This window comes from Bos indicus x Bos taurus, chromosome 4 (genome assembly GCF_003369695.1).
Source record: "Bos indicus x Bos taurus breed Angus x Brahman F1 hybrid chromosome 4, Bos_hybrid_MaternalHap_v2.0, whole genome shotgun sequence".
Taxonomy (NCBI): domain Eukaryota; kingdom Metazoa; phylum Chordata; class Mammalia; order Artiodactyla; family Bovidae; genus Bos; species Bos indicus x Bos taurus.
The window spans coordinates 41,617,480-41,640,840 of NC_040079.1; the positions used below are offsets into that span (position 1 = coordinate 41,617,480).

General features: G+C 39.1%; 2 protein-coding genes across 2 annotated transcripts; one reads left to right on the forward strand and one right to left on the reverse strand.

The window, feature by feature from the left end:
• Window positions 1-1,676: 1,676 nt before the first annotated feature.
• Window positions 1,677-12,374, reverse strand: PSMA2 (proteasome subunit alpha 2). Its single transcript, XM_027539195.1, has 8 exons — window positions 12,268-12,374; window positions 8,649-8,725; window positions 7,959-8,091; window positions 6,486-6,608; window positions 5,664-5,745; window positions 4,122-4,195; window positions 2,593-2,650; window positions 1,677-2,508 (listed from the first exon to the last, which is right to left on the reverse strand). Exons 1-8 carry the CDS (start codon window positions 12,306-12,308, stop codon window positions 2,392-2,394), a joined length of 705 nt encoding a protein of 234 aa, XP_027394996.1. The 5' UTR covers window positions 12,309-12,374; the 3' UTR covers window positions 1,677-2,391.
• Window positions 12,375-12,516: 142 nt separating this feature from the next.
• Window positions 12,517-17,973, forward strand: MRPL32 (mitochondrial ribosomal protein L32). Its single transcript, XM_027539196.1, has 3 exons — window positions 12,517-12,677; window positions 14,560-14,741; window positions 17,202-17,973. Exons 1-3 carry the CDS (start codon window positions 12,548-12,550, stop codon window positions 17,454-17,456), a joined length of 567 nt encoding a protein of 188 aa, XP_027394997.1. The 5' UTR covers window positions 12,517-12,547; the 3' UTR covers window positions 17,457-17,973.
• Window positions 17,974-23,361: the final 5,388 nt, after the last annotated feature.

Genomic DNA, 23,361 nt, shown 5'->3' on the forward strand with positions numbered 1-23,361 from the left:
TTGCTGGTTCCATAAGGTCCTTTGGAGCAGAGTCATGGGAAGAGTATCAATTGAAGGACCTGTATGAAGTAATATGACATTAACACAGGACCACTGGACTGGTTTCAAGAAATTAGGATTCTAAACCAAAGGACTTACTAACTCTTCTTGCATGTTCTCAGGCTTGTGTTTCTTTACAACAGGGACTCAGAGCTTGCCTACATTTGTAATAAGGACTGAGAGCAGGCATTTTCAGCCATGAACATAATTGAGCAATAGATGAAGAATCCTCTGATCATACTTATCAGCCCATCAGTGCCCAGTAAATTAGCAGTTGATAAAGATCCGTATTACTTTTCTTCCTGATCCCCCTTTCCTTTTGAACTCCCTCTGACCCCCACACATGTGAGTTTTAAATATGTCTACATTTCACTGCTAATAATTGTTTTGCAAAAACTTGAATTCACAGTTCAGTGAGGAACTAGAAAAGAAAACAAGTGGAAGCAAATGTTCTAAGAGAAGATACAAAAAAAAAGAACCAAAAATGGAAAATGTACATGAGGAGCATTATGACACTTAAAATAAGATTTTAAAAGCTAGAATCCACAGGCTAGAACACTGAAGAGTTTGGAAAAGTGTAGGGATGCATGCAATCGGTTTCTAGACCAAAAACTTTTGAGTTTCCCAAGAACTAGGACAAAAGGGAACAACTTGAGGTCAGTGAAGAGAACAAACTGAGAACCAAGGGAGAAGTGTTCATGGAGAAGCTTCAGTTGAACTGGGCTTTGGACTTAATGGGGCAAGAGGCGGAGATGAGACTCTGGACACAGATGTGCTTCAGCTCATTTTTCCTCCCTTTATTCCATACAATTTATTCTGTTAGCACTCCATAACAACCTCCATGTGCTTTTTGTCCTAAATAAAAATGCCTCTTCCCTTCTTTGAAGAATTTTGGCATTCCTCTGATTTCTTAATGTTGGACATTAGCGAGCCTAAGCAAATTCAACGGAGCTGAAACTAGCTGAAACTTAACCATTAACCTTGCCAGGCCTTTCACTTGCAGAATAGAGGTTAGTCCTGAGAAAACCCTCTGAGATAATTACCATGTGCAGTCACTCAGCCAGTCAAGGAGGAGAGGTGAGACCTAACTCCAAAACTATTCCTTTCGACCACTAAGTTCTCTTTTTAGCATGCTGGATTCATAATGTACTAAGAGCCAACAAGGGGAGGCTGTAATGTTAAATGAAGCTTAAGACAAACGTCTAGAAACAGGTCAAGCTGGCATCTCCCATCTCTCATCATAACACTCCTGCTACGCTAGGGGTTAACGGTGACAGTGGGGAGAACTGGGAATCCTGACAAAAATACTCCAAGATAAGTCTCTTTCCTAAGAAGGCTAAACTTAACCAAATCTTTTGAGATCTTTTGAGCCACATTTAAGTCACAGAAATCCCCATCTCTTTGTTGGTAAGAACAATGACATTCATAAACTATGTTCTGTGAGCAAGACTAATGACAGGATTTCTCTCATCCTACGATGCCTTAAAAAAAAAAGAAAGCTTTAAGTGCTATGCCTTCACATATAATGGAAACAGGGTTCTGATATTCCATGATTAGCTTGCTGTTGGAAGTCTTAATGTGCAGTGAAGGTTCTGATTACAGAGGTTACATGAATGAGGGAAAGACTTAAGCCGTAATTTTGACATTTAAGTATTAGTATTTTATTTCCAGCACTCACGTTCATCCTTGAGTTAGAAAGATCTAGTAGACTCTAGGGGGCTCTTTTGAAATACATTTACGTACTTGTGATGGAAAAATCAACAGGAACTAGCACACCGTTTTTTATGTATCTACATGGTACATCTCCTATAGGAGACTGTTCGGCTTAGCACTCTCGGCAGCTCCAGGGCAATCTCATAGAACATCCTAGGTTTCACTGATCCACACCTAATGGAGCCTGAAATACAGCTATGCTTCCTACCTTGCCTCAGAACCCATGAAAGTCTACAGATTCTCTCAGCTCCAAAAGCAGTGTTTACTGAAATCAGGATCTTGCTTTCCTGAAGCAGACAACATCTGACAGTAAAGAAGATGACAAGGTTTGACTTAACCCAAACTGTGTGAAGACTAAAGACCAATTTCACCATTCTGCTTTTCAATGTCATTTCCAGAAATCAACTGTGATGGAAAGCAGGAAATAACTATGTTAAAATTTACTAACTCCTAAGAAAAGCTGGAAGTTAATTTAAGAGTTTATTATGATTTATAAGTCTCATTTTAAAAACATCAGTCCATCAAACCATGTAGAAATAAGTATGCAAAAAGTCTGCAAAACAAAACATACTTTAAACATGTTTAAGTAGAGAAGTTATCTGAAATTCTGGATTTTCAGTCACTTCATTATTTGCATTATTATGCAATGGCAGCCAAATAATCCTTAACTTCAGTTGGGGTAAGCCTCCTAAATCCGGCTTCGTTGCAGATTCCAACTTCTATATTATCTTCTGTCATCTGCCCTTCAAAGCTTTCCTGATGAAGGAGAGGAAAAGGTCAATTTTCCAAACAGTTAATTATAAAATCACTACAAATCCAATCATTAAATATTGAACTAACCTTTAGGGTTAATATGGCTGTATGAATGGCATCTTCAAGTTCCAGATCTTCATTATATCTAAAGAATTTTTTTTAAGAAAAACAATGACTTATGGCACTATTAAGATGATTCATGACTAAGAAAACACAATGATAGCAACAACATAAGATTTTTTAAACACCTAATAAGACACTCTTAAAAATATTAAGTTACAGATTAATTCTCCTAGTCTCCTCACTGAGCTGTCCCCAAAATAAGAAATTGACAATTATTGGGGGTGCATTCCTGACATCATGAAGAGTGTAACCCTAACACAAGTTTACTTAAGAAATTTCCTTAAGTATAACTATTTTAATATGATCAGTGTGTGGTGGCAATATTATAACAATTTACAAAAATAAAGCCGAGAAATCAAACCTTTAGTAAAGTTTCATAATGTTTCAAAGACTCACCAATAATACTTAAGAGGAAAAAGAAAGTACTTTAAGATCCTAAGATTATTTAAGCTTACCAAGTAATCCCAGGTCTAAGATTTTTAAGTAATCTTAGCATTAATATTATCTGAGAATGTACTGAAAAGGTTCATTTGGTGGTTAAAATCAATTGCAGACTCCTCCCATCCAAAACATAGGACACTTTTTGGTGGGCTACAATAATGCTGAGTCTAGAATACAGCTGGAATTAAGTGCGGGCAGTCTGCTGTGCTGGGCAGGGGCAGATTTTTATGTATCATTCCACTTTTTATCAAGTACATACATCACATCTTTTTTTAATTTTGTTTTTTTAATTTATATCTGGCTGCACTGGGTCTTCGTAGCCGTGCGCGGGCTTTCTCTAGTTGAGGTGAGCAGGCACTACTCTCCTATTGAGGGGCACAGGCTCTAAGGCACACAGACTTCAGGAGTTGTAGCCCATGGGCTTAGTTGCTTTGCAGCATGTGGGATCCCCCCAGACCAGGGATCAAACCTGTGTCCCCTGCATTGGCAGGATTCTTAACCACCGGACCACCAGGGAAACCCCATATGTCACATCTTTAATCTATCATCGACACCAGGTATTTGGGTTCACTATATATATATGTGTGTATATATATATATATTTTTTTTTGGGGGGGGTAACTGTCAAAATGAAAATGATAGAGGAGCCTGCCAGACTATAGTCCACATGGCCTCAAAGAATCAGTCATGACTGAGTGACTGAGCACACATACCAACTGTTATCATTTAAACCATTTAAAAGTTTTCTTCCCAAATTTTTTACTCCAAATCCAATGGTCTTTTTTTTTGAGATGGTAGAAAAAAATGAAGTTAAAAAAAATAAAAAACATTTAGGAAAACATGAGAATGTAGAAAGAGAAGTCCTTAAGAAATGAATATTACCACTTAATATGTTGAAGGCTGGGGAGCCCAAGTACAGACAAGTAAGTTTGTTCTATCAGTAGCTAGGCTAGAGTCATGCAACAAATTTGTGTATAGATTAATGATATTATTTACAGAGAGCTGAAGACCATAGAGTAAGTGTGGTAATGAATCTAGTTTTACAAATCTACCTTTTCTCAAGGAAAGTTTTCCCATTCACATAGTTCTTTCCCATTGCTGTGGCTTTCCAGGCAAAGTAAGCTCCCTAATCAGGAAAAGAAGAGGGAAAAAAAACAAAAACACACATTTTAAATCATTAATATAATTATTTATGACTCTGACATTTATTTCTCAGTTCCATAATTTGTCTCTAACTTCTAAGGTTTTCAGAATATTTATTGGAATGCAATAAGCTACGTCACAAAATAAATGAATGTGATAAAGAGGCATGAAGAAACTTTTGGAGGTACAGCATCTTGATTGTGCTGATGATTTTCTCAGGTATTTAATACATCAAAACCCCATCAAATAGGTATAATTTACTGTACAAAATTTATGTAAAAAAAAAAGAAATGAGGTTAATTTAGAGCAAATAATCAAAAGTAATATTTTAACTTACTACAATTGAAAGGCTCTAAAAATCCTATCTGACTGAAAAACGGTGACCAGCTCTCCATCATCATTAGTGAACAAACTAAAAAGACACAGCTTTGCACTAAAAATTTTCAAAGGTGTGATATTTTGTAATCCAAAGGTACACGAAAACAGCTACATGTATGACTCATCTACTGAAAAAGTACATATGCACACATATACAGAAATTGAAAGCAACAGACCATATTTTAAAAGAAAACAAGTGACTTTTAGCTATACATAGGGGGAAAGGGCAAAAGATGAAAGCTGGATTCCCATGATGGTGGCTCTTCTACTCTCAGGAAAGGAAGATTAAGAAGACTTGGCATTTAGCTTCAGAAGCTCAGATACGGGGTAACAGACACTGTCAAAGTTCCTCAAATACTTAATTTTTCTGATTTAATTAACAACCTAAATATTTTTGCTTTTTCAGATTACAAAGCTAGAGTATAAGATGTGAGCTGAGTAAACCTGCCATTACCTAATGATCTATAAACTATGAAAGATCAGTTTCTGGTAGTGAATCTTTTCTTCCGGGTCTCCTCACAGCAAACATGAGTGACAGACGTGAGACACACGTGGAGGAGTGGTGCCTTCTCCAGACACCTGCCAACCCAGACACCAATCTTCTGCTTTATAGCAGACGACTCACTCATTTTGCAAAACATCAAAGTCATGACAGTAACATCAATATTTGTGCAGAAGAGTCACTTCAAGTCAACCCCAAGATTAAACTAATGGCAAAGGGCACTGCCCACTCCCAGAAAGGTTTTAACTGAATTTAAAATTAAAATTAGTTTTAATCATAATTTTTAAAAGAATTCCACAGATTTACAGAGATTTGATAACTACTTCAACAAATCATTCTAAGTATGTGAAGTTAATCAGCATGCCAGAAGAACAGAGGGCAGAACCAAAGGAGGTTCCTTATCAGAAGATGAAGTTATCAACATTTTAAATGTACAAGTGAACATGTATTACTTCTAAAGCCCAAATGGAAGAGAAAATACTCTAATTTGTAAGGTTTTTATGGCTTCTATTTTTATTAGATATTCAAAGAGCACTTTAACAAATCCCTCAAGTACATCTATGGTACTTACAGATGGATCTGACTGAAATAAATATGGCCGTCCCTCATTCCAACCACAAATAAGTAAAGAAACTCCAAATGGGCGAACACCACTGAACAAAGAGAGATGAAAATTACTTGGCACCTTCATGGTGTTAAGTCAACTTAATGTAAGAAGTTATTAATACTCTCAAGCAAAGCAAGGTATCAGGTAACCGAATTAGACTTCTAAGTTCCTTAAAAAGCATTTAACATCTTTCTAAACAAATCAATTCAAAATGAATTTTCTTTATGGTACTGAGGAACAACAGTCAAATCATTTTGGTAAATAGACTGATACAAATATTGAGGTTAATAAGTGTGGGTAACACTTCATGTCCTAATAAAATAACAGATTTCACCAAATGCAGCTTTTCCACTGGTTTTACATATCAGCAATTACTTCATCATTTTCACACCCAAACTCAAGAACACTGGAATTAAAATGAATACAGATGTGTCAGTTACTGCTTTCATCAAGTGCTTACAATCATTTCCAGCTAGAAGATAAATCTGGAAGCAGCAATGACTGCCTGCCCATAAAGAAATGTTTTAATCACTGTCAAAAGGACTTTATCTAGAAGCTACTTTCTGCTGTTACATGAACAGCAATAAAACATTCCCGCTTTCTCTTTAAGAAAATATTTCAGGTCCAGTTAAGATCAGAACTATTCATTCATAGTGGTTTTCTTCACTGATTAAGGAAATACAGGAATACTAAGTCCTCTTTTTTTTTTTCTAAAATATATCTACTTTTACAAAGATGATTTTTTTTTCCCTAATTTATGACACATTTCAAATAAAATCAACTTACCCTGACTGGGTGTATTCCTGCATCACAGAAGCTACTCTCTGGACCAGCTGAGCTGTGGGAATAGGTTCTTGGTAAACGAGATAGTACTGTTGAGCTAGTTTTCGAGCTCTGTGCACAAGTACCCTGAACAACAGAAAAGAAATAAGACTTAATTCAAATTCAGATGCTTTACATCCTCAAGACTCAGTCACATTCTACAGGCATACAACTATAGCACAAGTTTGACATGCATCTCTTTAACAGTAGCTCTCAACTATAAACCAGTCTTGTTCTTACATCCAATTACAGTTAACTTACAAGAAAATATCAGAGTGTCGCTGAAGAGCTAAACTACAGGAAATGGACAAGAATAAGACAAAAGGAAAACTATGGACTAAGGGTATCAATCAGTTTAACAGACACAGCTTTAGTGCACAGGAGAGCTTTATCTCCTGTCACAGCATCTTCAAGAGTATGCCCCTGTTACCCCAAGAGAAGGTACCTTAGCATTTTATATCTCACTCCAGGCAATACACTAATATGCACACGCATGAACACACATACACACGTGTTAAGGCATCTCACTTTGCCTCAATCGTGTCCATGGACTGAACCTCAAAAAGTACCATGAAACTGTTTATAATGTAAAAAATGTAAAATTTGTCAAAAGTATAACAATTAAATATATTGGCAAGACAAGCAGGATTTACCTCTACCTGCTCATGTGCTACTGATCTGAGCTCCACACATTATCCCTCTGAGCAAGACTCCTGCCATGTCTGTTGATCCTGTGAGTGGTAGTGCACTGCAGCCTCTCCCCTGCAGCAGCAACAGGTTCCACTACAGTGAAGTCCAAGCATATGTCGGTGAACCTAGTGCTGTTGCCGACTCATGAAAGTGAAATTTTGGCTCTACCTATCTTGTTCCACATAATCAATAACCAAGTAATAATAATCCTTTCAATTGTTAAATGACAAACATAGAAAACTGTCAATCTCTTTAAAGTTGCTGGTACCCTAATGGAACCAGATTACTCTCTTCCTGTGAATATTAAAGAAGAGACTACATAAACGTCTGGATCCTAACTGGCTGTCATAGTCTACAACTTCCAGTGGCCTTTTTGAGAATTTTGTCCTTTTGCTAAAAACAGAAACAAATACAGTGAAGTTAACTCTGGATAGTATGCTTTCTTTTGCTGTTTGGTAAACTTTTTAAAAATACAGTTTATTATAACATGTATTGCTGAGGCCTTGGATGGTAGAAGAGAACAGAGGTGACGGGGTAAGTACTGTATCCATCTCTTCTTTTAACAAGTGAATTCTTCACCTTCAAGTAACCCCTAGTCTGCCTCATACTGGCAACTAACTTAACTTCAGCTGCTGTTGTTCAACTAAGCAAAAAACAAGAAGGTAGGCGATTAAAGGAAAACATCCCTTGGTTTTTCTTCCCAAAGTATCGATTACAAGGCATTCATGTGATGGTTATACAAGATACCTGTAATCTGGGCCCATGCCACTATACACCAAACCTATGTGCTTGGTGATTGGTTCCACTTTGTGGACACTTCGCTCATCATACAGAATGGATTTCTGTTTCTTCTCAGTTGCCAAGACCACGCCATTTGCAGCTTAAAAAAAAGAAAAGCGACTTGAATGTTTAATCATTTAAACACTCTGTTTTAACAGTTTTCTAATTACAGAAGCATTTCAGCCAAACTCCTTTATTTTCTTATTTATAAAACCTTTTCTTCTGAGTTTCTACATTAGAATCACCAAAGGAATGGTAAATCAGCTTTCCCTCAATGGTCATCTGTATTGCACAAGAAATCCCTGAGTTAAAGGTATTATGCAACTTTTCCTAAAGTATTCTAGGACACCTTAGAGTACATAAGTTTTAAAATTATGGAATTCTGCCTACTTGGCCTACTGTTCTTGTAATTTGAAACATAAAAACCAATGATACATTTTTGTAAGGTATCCTTAAATTTTACAATTAACCTTTTCTAAGTTAAAAAATTTAATCATCTTCTTTGGCTTATTCTTTAAACATCAAAATACTGTAGATTAACAAAAGAACTGTTAAAAATTATGCTGCCACAACTATTTATTTTACATTAATGGCCTATTAATCCCCAAAGAGCATTACAACTAATAGGAATCTGAAGTGAACGAAGCATTTAATTACCTTTAATTCCCACTGAAGGAGCTCCTCCAGCTACAGCAGCCAAAGCATATTCTATCTGGACAAGTTTACCAGACGGGCTTAAAAACAAACAAAGGTATTGCTAAATTTCACATTCTCAAATATTTATTATAGGAGCATGTCTGACAAAAGGGCAGGCAAATAGGCCAAATCCACTAATCAAGCACCAAGGAGTAGAAGGGCTTTGAAAATTTATCAGAAGTTATATAGAAACCAAATTTATTAGGTGATTTGAACATATTCATAATGAAACACTAATCTCTCTCCTTTGGTTGATTTTTCTTGTCTGCCATTTAAAGCAGCATCATTATTCTTTCCTTTCACCACTCACCAATAGTTTTCTCATCTGTAAAATGGGGATAATAGTGTTACCTAGTTCAAAGGTTGTTGTGAAGATTAAATGATGCCTTTTGTTCCTGGCACAAAATTAGCACTAAGTAAACACCAAATAGTACTGTTATTAAGAACATGTATGTGTCTGTTAAATACCAAATAACAGCATATATTCCATGTGGGTGGAGTTTAACATTTTATAATGTAGACATGACCTAACACGTAAGATCTAGATGTCAGTCACAACAAAATACAACAACAAAAAAACTATTTCAAGATGCTGTGAGCTGGTTATACTTAACATATCTGGTTCCATTGAGTTTGACAGTCAAATGCTAGGTCCAAACTGGCTTTTTAGGTCATATATTATTTCAGTCTAGTTGTTGAGTGTTAGAACAAATTACCATAAACATCACCAATCTTTCTATTTGATTGATAAAGTCTTTGAATGAAAATAATTTGTCCAAAGTGAGACACAAGCTAGGTCCACATATCCAGTCTACTACTGAAAAGATAATCTTCAGAAGGTCATTTGTTTCATCTTCATAAAATTATAGATACTGTCACTCAAGTCTCAACACAACCATGCCATCGCTCTCCAGAGAACATGACTACCCTTAGAATTCAAAAAACCCCTCTGACAAGACAATCCGTTTGCAATGCACTTCACCACTGTCTGGTGAACTCCTTCCAAGTCATTCTCCAATCCTTAGTAGAAGTGTCATTTTCTCAAGGAAAGCTGCCCTGACCACCCAGACTAGGCTGAATCCCACACCCTCACACCTAAGTGTCCCATGCTTCCTCTCTGGCTCAGAGTCATCACACTTGAATTATTTTGTAACATTCACAAAGTGTAAGCTCTGTTCAATCAATACACCAAGACATAACCTATGACCAGGTTCATCTGACTGACAGACAGACATACATCCACACCTATTTAAGGAATAAACCTAGAGGCAGCAGTCTAAAGACTGTTAAATGACAAAATTAGCTGATTTGAGCAGTGCAATTCCAAAGCCCCAGGATCTCTATCAGGGATAACTGAAATAGCCCTCCAACTAGTCTTCTTATTTTCCACTCTTACTTCCATTCCCTGATCCGGAGTTACTTTTGTATCATAACATCTTCCACTTAAATCCTTTAATTTTTTTATTCACTTAACAATAAAAGCTCCTTACTCTGGCCTACAGGGCCCTGCAAGATTGGTCCAGACCCAGGATAACTCCCTGCTCACTATACTCTAACACATTGGACTTCTATCAATTCAGTCTCTCTCAACTTCAGCACTTTCAAACATGCTTTTCCCTGTCTGCAACTCTCCCTACCTCTAAATTTTCAAATAGTTGGCTCCCTTTCATCTTCCAGTCCCCCGGAACAACGCCCAAGCATTGGTCTTTCCTGACCACCCAATCTAAAGTTACATTCCTTCTTTCGCCCTCTCTTAATAAAAATTCCTGAGTAAAGGAAAAATATTCTTCAGAGTGTATGAGTAGGCACCCGTTTGTTTACCCACTGATTGTCAATGAAGTGAAAGTTAAAGTCGCTCAGTCCTGTCTGACTCTTCGCAACCCCATAGACTATATAGTCCATGGAATTCTCCAGGCCAGAATACTGGAGTAGGTAGCTTTTCCTTTCTCCAGGGGATCTTCCCAACCCAACCCAGTCTCCCGCATTGCAGGCAGATTCTTTACCAGCTGAGCCACAAGGGAAGCCCAAGAATACTGGAATGGGTAACCTATCCCTTCTCCAGCGAATCCTCCTGACCCAGGAATTGAACCGAGGGGTCTCCTGCGTTGCAGAAGGATTCTTTACCAGCTGAGCTATGAGGGAAGCCTACTGGTTGTCAATATCCCCAACTAAATGTTATCCTCAGGAACACCTTTTCATCCTATAGTATAGTCTCTTATCACGTCTACCATTAATAATTCTGATTACAACAGGCAAGAAACAATTTTTAAAATCCAAAACAGAATTGCACCATCATATTAAAAACAAAAAAAAGTGTGTTTAAACAAGCAAATTTACTATAGAAAGATTCAGTCCCTGATAACATATGGTTGCTTCATGTTTCAGCTAGGATTAGGATAACACTTTCTTAAAGGTCCAGGTTTTGTCTCCGAATACGAACAGTAGCGACCTGTCAAACTTTGTTTCCTGTCATTGTATATGAGATCTTTTTTTTAAAAGATAAATATTCTAGTATTTTAAGAAGACATTACACAGTAATGCAAAGTGTATTAATTTTGTCGTCAGAAAGAACCCAGTTTAAATATTAACCTATGACCAGGGAGGAGTTATTGAATTTGAGTTGTGGTCAGCTCATCTCTAAGATGTTTAGAAAACATGTATCACACAGGGTAGCCTACAGAGATGGAGTAAGCTCCACCCACACAGAAAGTACTCAACAAGTTAGATGCCGCCTGTCTTTAGCTGTCAGATAATATTTTTAATTAAATAGGCCATTACTGATCTGTAGGAAAATGGCAAAATTGAATCCTTCTCCCGTCAGTAAAGCCTTTGGTGACGGTTTTCTTACACCGGGAACGATGATAGTGCATCTCTGATTTATTTTGAAAAATATGCTTACATAAATATTCTAAAGTTTAAAAGCCTACAATCTTTCTTTAAATAAACATATCCCCTTTCAAAAATAACAGCCCCAAAGCAAATACAGCCTATTTTGGAGCACACAAAGACAACGGGCTAGAAACATTACCACTTTCACTTTCAGTTCTTAAGCTTCCGGTAGGGGCACCGAAGAAATCGAAAGCGGGAAAAGGTTTCCAAAGACATCAGCGCCAAATGGAAGCTAAGACTAGAACTGAACTGTAAAGTTGGGTCTTTCCAAGCAAAAGGAACCCCACAGAGCTGACCAAGATTCCGACCTCCAGAAGCTCCTGAATCAGGCCTACTTGAGTCAGGAAGGAAATCTTTTGAGTTCTGGACAGGAAACCTGGAAGCAGCTCATTCAAAATTGCCTTTTTCTCTAGTTCCAAAGCGAAAGAAAATCCCTGGGTGAGGGCCTCAACTTCCCACAGCGCCTAGATCTCCCAGGATACCCCGACTCGCGTTCCCACGGTCCCCAGGCACCAATGCTCCCCAGGCCGCGGGAAGGCCCCGCAAATGACTTGGCAAACTCGCATTTACACCCCCATTTCCTACTAGGCCCTCAGGAAGAGCCAAGTCAGAGACCAGGAAGATAAAAACCTGGTCGGCAGAGCTCCTGCTACCTCGGTTACGTGGAAGACCTCGGGAGTCCCTTCCATACCTGAATGTAGTCAGCGAAAAGCTGTAACCACGCTCCGCCATCTTTACCCGAAAACCCAACGCACATCCGCGCACATGCGCACTGAGGCCAGTTTCGTTTCTTTTCCCCGCCCCGGGCGTTCCTTTCTAGATTTCTGATTGGAGGAAAGGCAGAGCCGCTCCAGAAGCATGCTGGGAGTTATAGTTCCAGGTGCGCGTTTGCCGAATTCTGTGTCTATGCGCATGCTCAAGGAAGGGGCGGGACCCAGAGGCCTGATGGGAGTGGCTTTCGGCCGAGAAACATGGCGCCCACCATGCTGGTGCTGCTTGTTCCGCCGTTTCCCGTAGCCCGAGGACTTCTCCGGAACTGTTGGAAGCAGCTGCAGGGGAAACTTCTGCAGAGCCGACCAGGTTTTTCCAGTCCTCCATGGGGTACGTAAAGAAGGCCTCTGTGGAGAAGGGTTTGGACTGGGGACCCCAGGCAGCGTGGTGAATTCTACTTGTATTTAGCCTACTCCGGTGTTCTGATGTTTGGCAGCGTGTAGGGGTCGTTGTCCGGACATTCACTTACTTAAGAACAAAGACAGCAGTTTTTGCTCCCCAGTCCCCTGTAAAAAGGAAAAGAAACGTCCTCTGACTGTCCCATCCCTACAGAGAATGTAACCGAAGTGCATTTACTTAGCATCAAGGGACACCGCTCTCTAGATCTTCTTACCTTTTCTTTCCTGTCCAGTCCACCACCTAAAGCAGTTTGCCTTCTGTAGCATTTGAGCTGTATCAGTTGACTCTTGATCCTCTATTTCCCCTGAGAACTAATTTTAAATGGAAATATCTTGGGTGTTAAAATTGTCGTTGCTTTGACATTTTACATTCTACTCGATTTCGAAGTTATCCCGAACATAATAATGATAATACTCAGGAGAGCCCACTAAATGTCAAGTGAAGTGAAGTGAAGTCTCTCAGTCGTGTCCGACTCTTTGCGACCCCATGGACCTGCGTCCATGATATTTTCCAGACAAGAATACTGGAGTGGGTTGCCATTTCCTTCTCCAGGGGATCTTCCCGACTCAGGGATCGAACCCGGGTCTCCCGCATTGTAGGCAGACGCTTTTACCGTCTCAGCCACCAGAAATGTCCCACTGAATATCAAAGTCAAAATATATTTTGTAAGATAAACTCCACTACTATCCCTTTAGGTGTCTCCACTTTTCAGCTGAAGAACTAGACTCAGAAAGGCCCCAAGGTCACACAGACCTTCCAGAGCCTGTGCTGTTAACCACTGGTCTGTGCTTAGCAATACTTTCAGATATATTGAAAAGGAGTATCAGTTGTTAAGTGTTAAACAGCGTTGTATATTTTTAAGAGTTCCTAAAATCAAAAGAAATATTACAGGCCTGAGGAATATAGCAAGGAGAGGGTAAAGAAATCTTTTTTTTAGTTTTATTTTTAATTGAAGGATAATTACTTTACAATACTGTGTTGGTTTCTGCCATGCATCAACATGAATTGGCCATACATACACATACGGTATACATAAGCATAGCCATAGGTATACATATGTCCCCTCCCTCTTGAACTTCCCTCCCACCTCGCACTAATTTTTATAAACAGTTTAGAAAAACAAAAGTGAAACGTTGGTAGTCACAAGAGTAAATTAGTATCCTAGAAAGAGTGATGAGTTCGTTCTTTTCCTTACTTTCCTTAGGGAACAAGACTAAATATTACGAGAACTAAGTGTCTTAAAGGGCCTATCAGGTTATATGACTGAGGAGCTAACTCAATTTGAATATAGTAAAAAAAAAAAAAAAAAAGACAATCAGCATTTATATCTGTGCTGGTAGGAAGTGGATTTTGAAAGCCTCAAGCTTAAGATTTACTTGTAACTAGGTACTGCCCATCAAGTAGAATGTGGACAATTGAGTGAATTTTTTTTTTTTTTTTGCCTTGGTTTGTTTAAATTTGGTGCCTCTCACATTTTTATTCATGTTTACTACTAAACTCCTGAGTTCTGTATTTTAAGATGAGAAACTTCTGGTAGAATTTCACTGATTCATTTAAGCAAGTGCCATTAAGAAATATTCTGTTCTAAAATTATTTCAGGTATGAACTTTAAGTCTATTTTAATAGCTACTAAGGTTTCCTGTTAAATGTCTATTGAATGTAATGTTTTAAGTTACATAGGCCTGCTGATACATTACTTTTGATTGTTAAAGAGAATGATACTTGGAAACGGTGATTGTTAACGAGAATGATACTTGGAAACGGTCATTTCAGAGCTAGAAACCATTCTGTATCTCCATGGTTTATTTTGTAGGACCAGCGTTAGCGGTCCAAGGTCCAGCTATATTTTCAGAACCAACAAATGATACCAGTGGAAGTACGGAGACGTCCAGCCTTTTGGATAGTATATTTTGGATGGCAGCTCCTAAAAACAGGCGCAGCATTGAAGTGAACCGGTGTAGGAGAAGAAACCCTCATAAGCTTATTAAAGTTAAGGTAATATGGTGATTTTTGTGGGCGTACTTTTTCTCATGTCCACCACTGCATAATCTCTTGATATTGTTCATATAATCTATGAGTAAGTTATTTTTAGATCCTATATGTCTACCTTTCCCTGGTCTAAATAAATACAATATTCTTGTTATATATGTATGCATCTACTGTTCTGTAGGCTAAATACTCAGAACACAGTCAAGGAGGGAGTTCAGAGTCTGGACAGAGGACTGGGTTATAAAGAGTCTATGACTTTTGTATTGTGAGTTGTGCCAGTCCTGAGCTGTGTGATTTTGAACTATATGTAAATAAACATTTTAACTATTGCAGAGCCTGAAATTAAAGTCAGAAGCAGTAAATCTATTTGATACGGGGTTTTATTAACCCTGACAGATTTATTCTCTTCTTTTCCTGAGTCCAATGAGATACTGTGAAGTAAAATCCTTAGATAAGTAGTAAAAATAGCTAATAAGTACCTATGATATATCTAAGTGCTTTACATGAATTATATTTTCAGAACAGCTCTCTGAAGTAAATATTGTTTTGCTCAGTTTTAGGATGAAGAAACTGAGACAAAAAAAATTCACTTATGATCCCAAACTTAAGTGGTAGAACCAGCATTTGAGCCCTGGTAGTGTCCTATTGAAGTCCTGTTCTCTTGAAACTTTTTTTGTGTATGTTCCTATCCTTCCTAAGTCACTTCAGTTGTGTCTGACTCTGTGCGACCCCATAGACGGCAGCCCACCAGGCTCCGCTGTCCCTGGGATTCTCCAGGCAAGAACACTGGAGTGGGTTGCCATTTCCTTCTCCAATGCATGAAAGTGAAAAGTCAAAGTGAAGTCGCTCAGTCGTGTCCAACCCTCAGCGACCCCATGGACTGCAGCCTACCAGGCTCTTCCGTCCATGGGATTTTCCAAGCAAGAGTACTGGAGTGGTGTGCCACTGCTTTCTCGGTTCCTATCCTTGGACAATTCTAAATCTCAGTGCTCCTTCTCCGTCTCTCCACACACCAGCACCCATCCACCATCTCCCTTGGGTACACTTTCTTCATTGATCTAGTAACAAAAACTATAGTGTTTATTATCTTTGATTTATTAATTTATGGTTTTAACAGCCATGATTTGAGTTCATGTTTATTCCATGGCGTTCCCCAGGGCAGTGCAGGTGGAACTCAAGGACAGAAAATTGACTTCCATAAGCCTCCACATTCAGTATTAAAACAGACCCTTAGAACATAAGCTCAAAAGTATTACTGAGTCATGGTTGGGACCACAGTTAAAATGTGGAACTGTAAAATAATTAATTTAGACAGTTTTCTGTTAATATATAATTTGTTATGCTGAGGGCTTTGTTAGGAAAAGAGCACTTACTGACCATGAGTATTTTTTCAATTCCTCGAGTTGAATGTACAATCCAGTTTTCCACGTATTGGAGTAAGATGAGAAGTCGGTGGGTCAAATGATTTTCAAGGTTCTTTGTTTCTTTTAGGGTTTTCCTGGTAGCTTAGAAAGACTCTGCCTGCAATGCTGGAGACCCAGGTTTGATCTTCCCTGGGTTGGGAAGATCCCCTGGAGAAGGGAATGGCAACCCACTCCAGTATTTTTGCCTGGAAAACCCCACGGGCAGAGGAGCCTGGCAAGCTACAGTCCATGGGATCACAAAGGGTTGGCCATGACTGAGAGACTAACACTTGTTTCTTTTAGAAAATGAAGTTCTTGTTGTCATCTGCCTCGTAAATGTTTGTATGTTAGTCTTCAGACATGTTTAGAGTTTCTTTGATGTTCCTGTTTACTATTTGTCTTTATATTTCAAATCTACCTTTAGAATCCATTGAAAGGACTTCTTTAGAGGTTAGAATTGTCTTATTAAAATTGGATAGATGTATAAAAACTCATTAAAATACCCTCAAATTGTAATATATCAAGAGTTTTACATTAAGAAATAATCAGTGTTCATTTATAGGAAGAAAAATCACACCCCATACCAATTATACATCATAAGGAATTTGAATTGCACTGTGATGATCAGGGGAAGCCCACTTGTAAAGTGTTTGTCATCTTGTTCTTCCCAGGATTGATTGAAAGGAAGAGTGAATTCCCTTTGCCTTGGGCTCTTAGTTAAGATGCTGGCCGTGTGGATCACCCATGGGCTCCTTACCAGATGTTTAGTTTTTGAGGCTGGGGGAATGGAGTACCATTTCACATAGTAAGACTGTTGTATTTAAGTAAAAATGTACCAGATTCAAAGTTGGTAAACCTGGATTCTACTTCCAGTTTTCCTGGAATTCAAATTGATTAATTCAAATCAATATGTGTCCTTAGTTTCCTGATTAAAATGAGGTTGAACTGGGTACTCTGTGACCTTGTGCAGGATGAACATTTCCAAAGAAGTTTAAATATAAGCCTCATCCTTGATGATGTGTGCATTTTGTTGCCTCTCATTAAATTTTCTTTCTTTTTAAAGAACAATATAGACTTTTGTCCTGAGTGTGGTCACCTGAAACAGAAACATGTCCTCTGTGGCTATTGCTATGAGAAGGTGCGCAAGGAAACGGCAGAAATCAGAAGACAGATAGGGAAGCAAGAGGGGGGCCCTTTCAAGGCTCCTACTGTGGAGACTGTGGTGCTGTACTCGGGGGAGACACCCTCTGAGCACGATCAAGGCAAGAGGATCATTGAGCGAGAGAGGAAGCGGCCATCCTGGTTCACCCAGAATTGACATCAAACATGTTTCAAGAAGATAGCTTCACATAAGACCTTTCTCCTGAAAAAAGAATATTCTTTGCTTTTACATTGGTTGTGTGCTTATTTTTAAATTATTGATGTAGCTTCAAACATCCTTTATAAGCAGTTAGTTTTTTGCAGGTAATTTGCATCAGGAGTAAAGTCTAAATGTTTCTGCAAAGGTTCAGTGGATTTCTGTCTGTTTCTATTATACAGTGACGTTTCAGTAAAGATAACATTTTCAGGTCAGAGAGATAAAACATAATTTAAAATTCATAGCCAAAATTAGGAATCTGGGTTCTAATTTTATTTATTTGCGTCTGGTTTTTCTTACTCAAAAATACTTACATGTATGCTTTTATTTAAGTAACACCTGAAAATAGGTTATGTAAATTCTCAGTATCATTTTTTTAAGATGGTAGATGTAGCAGTAAGAAAAAGGTTGTTCTGTTTCTTGTTTTTCTTTTGTCTTAGCAAATTAAAATTGCCTTTGTATGGCACTTTGTATGAGATATAGTATGTTGCTTTTTTTAGATGGAACAGTTCTTGACATTTTACATTAAATCACGATAGTATTCAGAATTCATTAGATGTTCATGAGATCTGTAATGAATAGTTTTGGGAGAGAGATTTTTTAAAGGAGATGTAAGTGAATTCAGTAGCACACAGAAAATGTACTGAAGGGGTTGCCCTTGCATTTTCCTTCTAATATGACCTTTTAGTTTATTTCACATTTCATCATATTTATCTCTATAACAATGGCTTTTTTAGCAATGCAATTCCTATTTCCCGCTCCTTCCCCCATTTCTGTGTCTACTCTGAGTCCAGAGTTTGGTGTTTTCTGCCTCATGGAAAAAAAAAAATAATAGAAGTGAAATTGCTTATTAAAACACAAAGTAAAAAAATTATAGTTGAATGAAAAATCAGTAGGCAAAATAAGATAAAGCCCAGAGATATATTTAAAACAAAATGCATGCTGCAGTGTTCTGAATACTTATAAGAATTAGGCAGTGAATTCAACACTGAACTTGCTTTTGCTTGAAAAGGACATCCATACATGAGTCTGCACAAGTTGACACATGATCCAGAAGTGTACCTCTACCCTGGAATTGCAGACAAACGCCTGAGGTACATTTTGCCCCTGAAACGTCATGAGGATTCTGTGATCCATGTTAACATGTTAACATCTACGTTAACATTCCTAAAAGTAAAATGACCAATTTCATGCAGTACAGTATAGACCAAAGATGTATTATTAGAGTGTGATTCAGTGAGAGCAAATCCTTAAATCTTCCAAAATACTGGAATCGCAGTAATTAGCTCTTTGAAGACTTAGCTGCACCTTCGTGTATTTAAAAAAAAAAAAAAAAATCTGAAGGAATTGGTTGAAGAAGGACTTATTCCGGCAGTCCTCTGCAGATGATGATTTTTCCCTCTGACAAGCCTTAGAAGTGCCTAGTGTCAAACTTCAGGTATATATCTACTTGAGGTAGAATCATGATTCATGGTGGTTTAGTCACTCAGTCATGTCCGACTTTTTGTGACCCTGTGGACTGTAGCCTTCCAGGGTCCTCTGTTCATGGGATTTTTCCAGGCAAGAATACTGGATGGAGTGGGTTGCCATTTTCTCCTCCAGGGCATCTTCTCCACCCAGGGATTGAACCTGAGTCTCCTGCATTGCAGGCAGTTTCTTTATCAATTAATCTGCCAGGAAAGCCCACATGATTCATGGAGGCTAAGGCTAATGAGGTACACACCTGAATCTTCTGCTACCTACTCAGCATCTCAGTTGACTATCAGGCTGCAAAGTATGTCTGGATACACATTTTCCGTAGATGTGGCAGAAGGCTACAGAGCTGAACCTAGTGAGAACATGTGGTCAGGGCCACTTTTCTGTTTGCTATTCATGGAAGATGAGGATTACTAAATGCATCCCCAGATTAGCAAAACCAGATACCTAGTTCATGTCAGAAAACCATGACATAAAGGTGAGTGCCTATCACTTTTTGAAGAGGTTATCCCACAAAGTTATCTTTATAATAGATTATATCAATTTATACCTCCAGTTTTTTACTATCAGAAACAAAAATCATGAGTTTGTGTAAAAGATTTGTTCATGTTTTGAGCACTAGCAATGACTGTCATCGCTACTTGCCCCTTTCATCGAGATGAGACATTTTACTTCTGGAGGAAGGGATTGTGAGGAGGTAATGTCCTCTCTGAGCTTGGTGGCACTCGCCTCCATCTTCCTATTTTTTTTTTTCAACTAGTTCCTAGCAGATAGCCAAGTTCTGAAAACCTAAGCATCTGACTTCATTGCATCTCCCTGCCAGAGTCCTTTGAGCCCTAAGCATCTTTTTCCTAAGCTGTTAACAATGAACTTGCAATTACTAGTTTGCAGTCTTCTCATATTTCTCATACATCTTAAATAGTTTTTAAATTACAGAAATAATACTATAATTAGTGAAACAACGCAAAGTATGTAACAAGAAGTTAAGAATCATTTCTCTACCACCGTAGAGTATATGCTTCTAAATGCCACACTGCCAAGAGGTGGTTTCTGAAAACAGTTTTGATCGTATCACTCCCTGATAAAAACCAGGCTCCTAATGAAACCCTGTCTGGTATCCTCGTGATATGTCCCAGTCTTTGTGCCTACACAAAGCATGGTATGTGTGTACACATAGCGTGGTACACACCCCGCCCTCAGGTGGTTGAAGTCATAACCACATTGAGCAGAGCACGCATGCATCTTAGCATGTGTCACTCCTCCCACTGTCCACTTGTGGCTCCACTCTGTGGTACACCACTGAGTCTCCCTCCCAGGCCCCATTTCTGATCCACCCGCTTTCCCCAACCTATAAAGAGAAAACAACTCCCCAGGTCCCCATCCTTCAGGCTCTCATACACTGTAGTGGCTTTAAACAGCGACTCTGTCTTGACGCCTGCCAATTTGGTATTTCTTGCATGGACCTCTCCCCTGAACTCCAGATTCTTATTCAACTGTGAATTTGGCCTTCCAGTCAAATGTCTATCAGATGTCTTAACCCAGTGTCTTCACTCAGAATCTCTTCTCAGTAGGGTCCTACTGTTTCTCAGTCTTCTCCATCTCAGTTGATGCCAACTCCATAGTCCAAATTGTTCAGTCATCCTTGACTCCTGAAGTCCCTCTTTCTGTGTGTGTCTCTCTGTCTCTCATAGCCAATCTATGAGCACAAATCCCACAAGTTCTACATTTAAAATAAACTTAGATTCTGATCATTCATCACCACCTGCACCTGTGCCATCATCTTGCCTAGAAAACCAAAGTACCACACTAAAAGGTCTCCCTGCCACCACCTTGGTCTCTTATAGTCCATTCCCAATGCAGCGCCCAGAATCCTTTCAAAGCACATCAAGTCATGTCCCTTCTCTCTTCAAATTCCTTTACTTAAAACCTTAATTCACTTCACCCTCTCCCTCCCCTCCCTCCATGTCCATAGGTCTGTTCTCTATGTCTGCTTCTCCATTATTGCCCTGAAAATAAATTCATCACTACCGTCTTTCTGGATTCCATATATATGCATCAGTAAACAATATTTACATTTCTCTTTCTGACTTACTTCACTCTGTATAATAGGCTCTTGCTTTGTCCACCTGATTAGAACTGACTCAAATGCATTCCTTTTTATGGCTGAGCAGCATCCCATTGTATACCTATGGCTGATTCTTCTTAGTGTATGACAGAAAACCACAAAATTCTGTAAACCAAATATCCTTCAATTAAAAAAGTGGCAAAAAAACCCTTAACTCAGCTGAAATGTGTAGGTACATACATGAGGATTTTTGCCTTATGTTGATACACACACATATGTATATATACATATTCCTTGTGAGTTTTGGTAAAATCAAAAATATTTCAGGTTTACTACAGAATGACCTCTAAAGTTTTGATTAATCTTTTAAATATATGAATGACTTTCTCATAATTTGTGTGGTGTGACTTTTAAGATTTCCTGTTAAAGAAGTACAAAGAGTAGGGGTCTTTCATACATCCCTGGCATGGGGATCACTTCAACACTCCCCTCAGAGAACTAATTCTTACCCCTACCCCTGGCCTCCCATATCCAGTTGTTATGTTTTAGAGACAGGAATAGTCCCTCAGTATTTCCAAATCTGTGTTTTGGGACTCTACTGTCTATGATTAGCGTTTCTTTTCCTGGCACACATACCAAAATAGATGCTCTGTCTTTAGCTGCAGCTGGTAAGAAGCAATGTCATCCCGTGGCCTATATCGGTGCCTAGCATCTTAATTTGTGCCTCTTGGAACAGAACGCTGTCTCTTCCCTGGCCTGGCTTCACTCATCTCGACAGCAGAGGGCAGCCGAGAGCACGTTCCTGGTGCTTTAGGGGCTAACCAGCCCACTTTTCCCCCGGCGACTTTTACTGCTTTGGAAACACTTTTCATGGTCGTGCCTCTTCCGTCACCCAGCTCCTGCTCCTCTGCTGTCCTGCTGACGTCCTGTGCCTTCCTCTTCGCCACGTTAGGGAAGTCGCTAGTGTTAAGGATGCTATTTGGAGCAAGGACGGGAGGAAAGCTAGAAGGACAACGTGTTCTGTTACTTACTCTCAGAAGCCAGCAATTCGGGATTTACCGGGCATCCCGAGCCGCCTCGCTAGGGGGCAGCAGGTCAACTGTACTGACATCTCCAGTTAAATAAAAATCCCTAGGGTCCAGCAATGCTGAGAACCTGTCGTCTGTTGCTAGGAAAGCCGTCCACATGTGGAGAGCAGACAGGATTTCTGCAGAGGGACAGGGCTTTCTGCAACGTTGAACCCAGGTGCTGGCTTCTTCTGTTGCCCTGAGCTTCAGCGACGCTCTTCCGTAGGGGCTCCCCTCCACCCTCTTTCCTTACCCCACACCCTTGCGGTGCATCTTCTTGATCAAATTCTTTCCAAGAGCTTTCTGCAGGATAAAAGCTCAGAACGCCACTACTTTGTAACTGTTTCTCCAACGTTCTCCAATATTAGCATCTCAGTGGCTAAAAAGAAGTACCATTGCCCTAATCCTGTAATTCTTAACCAGGGCCGATTCCCTCCTCGACCCCTGGAACGGAAAACGTCTAGGTGACATTTTTGGTTGTCATCACTTGGAATGGGGGAGGAGGAAAGCTACTGGTTTCTAGTGAGTAGACAGGGATGTCACTAAACAAGTCCCCATCAAACTCAATAAAACTAATTTTGTTTTGAATAAAATATGTAAAAAGAAAATAGTTTTCTAGAAGTTTCACTTCCATTTGATCTTTTCCATACTTTGAACTCTCATGATGACCCTCAGGTCTAAGCTTTCAGTCTAATTTTACTATTGATCACCAGACCTACATATCCAAATAACACCAGGGATTTCCATCAGGATGTTACCTCCCAGTCTAACAACTTCTAAATCTTTCCCTCACAATTTGTTTCTCTGGTAACCTAGCTTGGATCATTTTTTCATCAAACGTCTATCATGTCTCTTATTTCTTTCCAACTATAGCATACTTCTGCTTGGCTGATTGACATTTCCAGATTAGCTCACAGAAGGCTATTGATCACCCCTCTAACCCATCCCCATCAGCCAAACATGTACTTGACCCAAACTTTCCCATCTTGTTAAAAGTCATTGTCTCGTGTAAAGTTGTTCAAGCAAAACCCTAGTCATTCTTGATTTTTCTCTTCCCTTTTCATCAGACACACAATTCAAAAGCAACTCTTCTTGATTTTACCCCTAGGACGTATCTGAGACCTGGGGCAAATGGTTTGGAGCCAAAGGCAGGGATGCAGAGAATGATTATGGAGGGGCAAGAATGGGTCTGGGGAGACAGGCCAAGGGACTCTGGCAGTAATCTAGGTCAGACATGATACAGCACAGGCCAGGACGG

Coding starts and splice junctions, on each gene's coding strand:
- PSMA2 (XM_027539195.1), bottom strand. CDS start 12,308: ATGGCGGAGCGTGGTTACAGCTTTTCGCTGACTACATTCAG. Junction 8,726..12,267: donor TTTTCGCTGACTACATTCAG/GTATGGAAGGGA, acceptor TTTGTTTTTAAG/CCCGTCTGGTAAACTTGTCC. Junction 2,509..2,592: donor CAGCCATATTAACCCTAAAG/GTTAGTTCAATA, acceptor CTCCTTCATCAG/GAAAGCTTTGAAGGGCAGAT.
- MRPL32 (XM_027539196.1), top strand. CDS start 12,548: ATGGCGCCCACCATGCTGGTGCTGCTTGTTCCGCCGTTTCCCGTAGCC. Junction 12,678..14,559: donor TTTTTCCAGTCCTCCATGGG/GTACGTAAAGAA, acceptor TTTATTTTGTAG/GACCAGCGTTAGCGGTCCAA. Junction 14,742..17,201: donor ATAAGCTTATTAAAGTTAAG/GTAATATGGTGA, acceptor TTCTTTTTAAAG/AACAATATAGACTTTTGTCC.